Source organism: Drosophila virilis, chromosome 3, assembly GCF_030788295.1.
Source record: "Drosophila virilis strain 15010-1051.87 chromosome 3, Dvir_AGI_RSII-ME, whole genome shotgun sequence".
NCBI classification, from domain to species: Eukaryota; Metazoa; Arthropoda; class Insecta; order Diptera; family Drosophilidae; genus Drosophila; species Drosophila virilis.
The window spans coordinates 12,484,236-12,491,464 of record NC_091545.1 but is presented as its reverse complement, the minus strand read 5'-3'; the positions used below and the strand labels follow the sequence as shown (position 1 = coordinate 12,491,464).

Genomic DNA, 7,229 nt, shown 5'->3' with positions numbered 1-7,229 from the left:
CATTTAATGATTATGTTATACATACATATTTATTCAAGTTTCTGATTAGGTTACACATGTCTCCGTGGAGAACATTGAATGCGCAAGTTTCAGCTTTTAGCAGAGCGACAATAGAACTTGACAATCGTTCAAATTTCAGTCGATTGGAGTCTCTGAATTCTAGCATTTCCAATATTCTATTGACACTGCCGTGTGCTGTTCATCGTTTACATACTCATATTGTGTAAAGATCTTGCTATAGTTTATACATTAATTATTTTGGTATACATATATACATGTGTTGTACATATGTTTTTGTAATAAAATTGTGTCGTTTCGATAGTGTGAAGTTTACAGGAAGAAATTAGTTTGCAAAAAAAAATTTTGACAGGGTTATATACCTAAGAGTTCCGTTTAAAATAGCCGGTGTGCTTGGTTATATGTGTTAGTGTGTGTTCTAAAAAGAATTCTCATTAAGAAGCCAAGAAATTTTCATATAATTCTGGTTTCACTGTTTTGAATGAAATGAATAGTTTGAACGAAAACCTAGTATGCATAACCTAGAAATATTGTATATGCCTATATATATATTCTATGTATTGTGTGTTTGTATGTGTGTGTGTTTGTGTGTGTGTGTGTAATTGTTGCTTTTTATTAAATTTATACGTTTTGTTTTTAATATTTTTTACTGCTTAATCGCTAATCACTAAGATCACCCGAGAGAGATACAAACGCACGCGAACGCGACCGAAATTCCGCGATGAATTCGGTTTAAGGTACAACGAAATCACGATTTTTCTTTTAGTTTTAGTTTTGCTTTTGCTTTCAGTTATTTTGAGTTTTCAGTTATATGTTTGATTCCATGTTATTGGGGACTCGGGGGCGAAAGTCCCTTATTTTTAATTTTATATATATTGTATTTAGTTTTCACGCGACGCGAACGAACGACCCGAAGTTACATTATTATCACACGTTCCCCCTGTTTTCTTATTTCTTTTTTTTTTTGTTTTTTTTTTTTTTTTTTTGGTTTTTCAAAATGAAATAAAAATACAAACTGCGCTTAACAGTTTGCACATAATTAATACTATTACTTAGATTTACTTTGTTTTTTTGAGTTGATTTGAGTTAAATTTGTTTTTGTTAGATTTTGATCCGCGACAATTTCAAAGACTTTTGTTTTCCGTTAAGTAGTACACTTTACACCTAATCGTTAAAAATTTGTTCTGTACATACATCATAAATAATAAGGTAACGCGTACCAGAGGAAACGTCAAAACAAGTCTATGCAAGTTATAGCAAAAGTCTGAGAAAAAAAAAATATTTAAATATGTTCCTATACAAAAATTATATAATACTTTAAAAATTGAATCAGTCAATCAGTTGCTTGGTTTTTCTTCTTTTTTGTTTAACATTTCTTAAGGATCGCACAAAATAAATATCATATTCAACGGAATTCTAATCTCATATTGTTAATTTAACAAAAACAAAAAAAAAATTCTCTAAATTGCATAGCATATAAATATCAAGTCGTATACATTATAAGTAAATTTGTATCAGTAACAGTTGCACTCTTATTATTTATTAGTTTTTTCTTTGTTTTATTACCCGACGATATACGATACGATACGATATACGAGCGAACGAACGAACGAACGAGCGACGATAATACGCGAACGCGAAACCGTAAAACCCGAACCCGAACCCGAAAACCGAGACGCGACGATATTTTTATATATTTTCTATTATTAAAAGTGTTGGGTATAGTTGTGAAAATCATTTGGTAGATGATGAATGCTTGTCTATGGTATTGAACGGAGTTATTTTTTTTAAAGCCATCAGTCTTTGTTGATATTAAATATTTGTTATATTTCTGCAGAATTTTGTTTAATATTTTAGCAAACTTTTCTTTTGATTTTCAATTCACAATTAGCCCAACTCCTTTTTTTTTTATTTAGTTACCGGTTACGATTGTTGCTTTGATTTACGTTATATCATTATTATATCATATTATAATATATGCGAGACGGACCGCAATATCATTTTTAGCTTACGTTGAAATTAAAATTACCAATAATTAGCGATAAGTAAACACAGTAAATAAGCATATTTAACTGGTTATTGTTGTGTGATTAGCATTTCCAAGAGCTTGTTGAGAGTATGTGTTTTATGTGTTTTCTATAGCTATAGCACTGGTTCCGGCATAAATACAGCCGGAACACAAATGTATTTAAGTATAATTTGATTTGCAATAAGGGTATGCAAAATATATAAAGAATTGGCTACTGCGGAGTAGACTGACAATTTATGTCCAGATACAAGAGAATCCTACTTTTGTCATATAATTGTTGCGTTGCCTATATGTTGATGTAAATGTACATGCATATACACATATATATATTTATAAGATTATATGCATATATATATATATATATATGTATATGATGATATACCTATTTGGGTTAAATGTTATGTAGTTATATGTGTAATTTGTAAATGTATTGTATTAGTTTGCTGTTTGCTTTTTCGGCGTTTTGTAGTTGACTTTATAAGTTGAAATTCCAAATATTAATGTAATTGAATTATTCGAACTGCATCGAACAAGCCTAATTAAACATTTGTCTGCTAACTGTGCTTACACTAAGTTTAAAGACGACGACACGCTTACTTGCATACATAAACATAATTGTCTAGTTAATAAGTTGCTTATGGGTGTGGTATGTGGACTGTTAGTGAAGCCAATGCCACCTTATATGTTGTACATTGTAACCAAACGTTCGGCTAGAGTTGGCGGGAATTGATCAACAAATCGACGCCAATTCTCTTCACCAACTTGTGTCTTGAAGCCGTGTAATATCTGTTTAAGCGAATTCAAATCAGTTAAACCGTTTTCAATTGAATCAACAAGACAAGGCACATACCTTTTGTATCATCTGATGCAGATCTTGTGGCGGATTTACCCATGATGCTATTGCATCGCAGAAGAATATAAAGTCAGGCACAACGCCAGCTGGATTCACGGTGATCATGTGGCACATGCCACGAAAGGCCGAGTCCTTTTCGTCATTATCTCGTATGTGACGCAGCGATGTGCACCTGTTTTGGGTATATCATGCAAAAAAGCATTAAATATAACATCAAATAGCTGAGTATGCCATAGGCAAACACTCAAATGGAAGCAAAAGATTTAAAAAAAAAAAAACAATTGGAAGAAAAAGTAAGGAACAGCACAAAAGAAATTTATATATTACAGAAGATCAAAAATTACTGTAAAAGGATATTCTGTTGCGTGTTCTGAATTCTTTAAAAGCATAATTTAAAGTTTTAGTTAGGAAATGCAATAAGAATAAGATATATAATGATAAAGTTAAGAATGAAAAAACTATATTTGATAAATGTGTTACACACCACTGTCGTACAAATTCGGGCAAATAAGGAGCCACTTCAACTGGGCACACATAACCTAGACGACCGATTGTTATTGCTAAAAGAACAGAAAAATATAAATAAATCAACTGAATAAATTATATTACATTTATTTTATGGATTTGTATTTGGTATTTGCTTGGTTTTTAGTGTGTTTTTCTATTGCATCGATTCGTTTTCAATTAATTACACACAACGAAAAGTTGAACATTCACAAGAACTTACAATACACAATGATGGTGTGTGATGTTCATATGTTTTGTTTATTATTGTTATTGTTGTTGCAATTGGCGACAATGAGTCACATGCAACGTTAAATGATACCAGAAATAAATGTTTAGATAGCGCACATACATATGTACAAACGTACGTACACACATACGCACACAAACATATAAATATTTCGCATATACATTGCATACAGCTTTTATAACGAATGCACATAGCACACACACCTTATTGCCTCTACTCACCTGTATTCTCCAGCAGCGTTTTGGGCGTATTCGGGCGATTGATGATAATGAAGAGATCGGTTAGTACAAGGTGTATGTATTGCTTAGTTTCCTCTCCTAGATAACATAATAAAAATTTCATATTATTTAATTGCTCTATTCATAGAACTTATATACTGTATAAACGTAAATATTCTGTTTACATGCTCAAACCGTATAAGATTCACAAATAAAAATCTTGTTTTATGTTATTTTTATAATAAATATTGTCAAGGACTCACCCAATTTCATGCATATTTCGCCAATAGCCCATGTCGCATTGTTGCAGACAGAAATAAAATCGGGATTCAAATTCTGACCCAATATGGGAAAGAACTCGGCCATAAACGGATGCACATGTGGAAAACAGGCTTTGGTCAAATCACCGAGCAGAGCAAACGAGGATTGGCGCACCTACAGCAATAACAACAGCAAAATTTACTAATGCTTATAAGATTTTGCAAATATATGAACTTACTTCCGGCAAAACATCCTGCATACACTGATAAAGCAGATGCATAATATTGCTATTAGCTACCAGAGTTTCAATGTGTCTGTCCAAACCCTCGGCCAAGCCAGAGAGTAAATCCAGAGCAACAATCATGCGTTCTTTATCGGGATGATCAAATGTGTGATTTTGCTTGCAGAGCTAAAAAAAAAAAAAAATAATTGTCTATCTATATTCAAATATATTTTCAGGATGATGACATACCATCTCCTGATTGATTGTCTGCTCAATGAGCGATATGCATCTTCTATAGACGGGATCACAATAGGGCAGAAAGCCCGATTGCAGGGCAGTTGCAATGCTGGACAGGCATTCAAGCAATGGGAACAGATCCTTGTCATCGTCTTTTAGCAAGTTCCATTTGTCAATTAGTGGCGGCATTAATATATCAATATATTGTGGCTTGTTTAGATGGTGACCCACAGAGTCAGCCAAGGTGCCAACAGCATCATACAAGATCAATAGATTCTTGTGTTGATACTTGGAAAAGGCGAAAACGAGTGTTTTTAGTATATATTCCAAATATGGAACCAGTTCGGTGCAAGCTTCCTCCTCGAGCGTGGCAAACGCCGAGCAGGCGGCCTCCTGCACACGCTTATTTGAATCCAGGATACGCTTGAGCAGCTCCTCCATAAGTGGTTTTAGGTATTGATCATGTGGCTGATTGACAACCCAGTTAGCGTAACGCGAGAGAGTCCAACAGGTGATGGAGCGCACCAGCGCTTTCTTGTCGGACAAGCAGCTTATCAGATATGGTATCAATTCAGGCAGATGCTGAATCATACCCTGCATGCAGCCCTCGGCAATGGCGCCGAGTGCCAACACGCCACTCTCCTTGATAACCCATTCTTGATGGAACAGCGTATCCTTTAAAATGGGAAGCACAATGGGCAGACAATCCTCGCGAAATACATTCGCCAATACATCAAGAGCGGCAGCGCTGCACTTGCGCAAATTCCATTCAGATAGCGAGCTATCATCGTCCAAGCCATCATCGAATTCATCTTCATCCTCCTCGCCACCGGACGCCTGGCTAACCTCACCACTTTTAATGGTGTGTGTGCGTGACTTGTGGAAGCGTGGACGTATGTCCTCTTCGCGATCCGGCACCATGTCATCCTCCTCTACATTTCCCTTAAGCAGAATAATATCGATCTCAGAGTATCTCATGCCACGCACCAACACAGGCGCCAGCTGGGCCAAATACGGTGCTAGCACATCCTTGCAAATACTTTGTTCCGCTAGCGACAGCCAAAACTCGGACGCCTCCAGGGCTACGCCCTCATCAGAGTCCTGTGTGCGCAGCAGCATATACTAAGCAAAGACAATAAAATACACAAAATAGCCAAGTTAAAGCAATATTGTAGACCTTATCCTAGTTTTAATTGCTTACCTCAATGATCTGCGACATGTGGGGCATTAGTCTGTCCATTCGCACTTCAAGCAGCATGACTAGGCCATGGCAGACATTTTTGCGCACCTCATGATCTTCATCCGACGACAGATTGAACAGATTTTCAATAAACGCATCAATGTGCAGCATTAGCGCCTGGGATCGATTGATAATGAACTGATTAATGCATGCAATTGCGTGAGAGCGTATCTTGGGGCTGCTATGTTTGAAGTACTGCAAGAACTTGGGTATCATCACGTTCAGTGGCCTGTTGAGAGCAGCCGAGTCTAAGATTTCAGCTGAATCCTCGCAAATCTTTTGCAAAGCACTGAAGGCTCCCTCGCACACATTGTAGTCCTGGTTATCAAGCATTTCGCACAACGATGGCAACAACTGTGGCCAATTTTGCAGACCTCCATTGCTGGCTATGGTGGTGATCAGAATACCGACGGTGGCGCGTATCAGGGGTGATGCATCGCCCACGGCTTGAAGGCATTCGTGTTTAATGTATTCAACAATCTCCGGCTGCAGATTGCTGCCATGCATGCGTATATTGTTCTTTAGTATTAAGCCGCTCAGCGAACGTGTGGGTTCATCTTCCGTTTTTAATTTTGTCAGCACATAGATCAAATAATTATTAAAGTCTGGGTATCGGTTAAATTCCTCCAGTTTCTAATGAAAATGAAAAGTAACTTGAGCTCTTTTTATTTGCTTATTTGTGCAGCTGGCTTACCATTTGGACTGCCATTTGAGTCGCTGTGTCTGGTGACTGAGATTCTTTTAAGATCCCAATGATCTGCTGAAGACCTTCTGCCTGGGGTTCCCACGTCATTTTGATGCAGTTTATGTGAGATGCTGAGATGTGCAAATTAATTAGATATACCGTCTAAATCAACCCCACCCATACTACGAGAGTTGAACGCCCTCTTAAAGGGTAGTACGAGGAACTTTGTCCGAGGCCATCTCTCTACCTCTCTACGCATACACACAGACACTCACTAACACACGCACACATGCTCAGTTATACAGACAGCGTGAAAAAACACATAATGTAATAACTACTTGAGGCCTGTCGCTGCCGCCATGTTCTTTGTGGTCGTTAAACATTATTTCGCTTCACCTTTTGTTAGCACTAGTGTACCTATTGAAACTTACCTTCAATAGTGTTGGGTGTGAATTAAAACTAATTTTGCTGGGTACACTTGATAAACCCCTTAATTTTCTCTTTTTCACTTTTCTGCCAGATGAATTTTTTGTGGTGTTTGAGTGTGACCAACTGAGTGACTAAGAGCATTTAGGGTCACATTCCAATCGATAACGATAAGAATAGAGTGTTGTAAAAGGTATTTATCTATTGTGAATTAAATGTTAAAGTAACGATGACAGCTGTGATTGCTAGTTTACTATGTTGCCGTATTAATTTTTCCTTGATTCT

General features: G+C 36.6%; 1 protein-coding gene across 1 annotated transcript; it reads right to left on the bottom strand.

The window, feature by feature from the left end:
• Positions 1 to 10: 10 nt before the first annotated feature.
• LOC6623463 (transportin-1) lies at positions 11 to 7,105 on the bottom strand. The gene is made up of 10 exons (XM_002047271.4): positions 6,950 to 7,105; positions 6,528 to 6,649; positions 5,795 to 6,466; positions 4,606 to 5,715; positions 4,372 to 4,542; positions 4,136 to 4,307; positions 3,876 to 3,971; positions 3,385 to 3,460; positions 2,898 to 3,072; positions 11 to 2,833 (listed from the first exon to the last, which is right to left on the bottom strand). Exons 2-10 carry the CDS (start codon positions 6,624 to 6,626, stop codon positions 2,726 to 2,728), a joined length of 2,679 nt encoding a protein of 892 aa, XP_002047307.1. The 5' UTR covers positions 6,627 to 6,649; positions 6,950 to 7,105; the 3' UTR covers positions 11 to 2,725.
• Between the last annotated feature and the right edge of the window lie 124 nt (positions 7,106 to 7,229).

Bases quoted from the DNA above. Each gene is read 5' to 3' on its own strand.
- LOC6623463 (XM_002047271.4), bottom strand. From the start codon at position 6,626: ATGACGTGGGAACCCCAGGCAGAAGGTCTTCAGCAGATCATTGGGATC. The intron at 3,972-4,135 runs GTGAGTCCTTGA...TATGTTATCTAG, and splicing joins CGAAATATGCATGAAATTGG to GAGAGGAAACTAAGCAATAC. The intron at 3,461-3,875 runs GTGAGTAGAGGC...CTGTTCTTTTAG, and splicing joins AACGCTGCTGGAGAATACAG to CAATAACAATCGGTCGTCTA.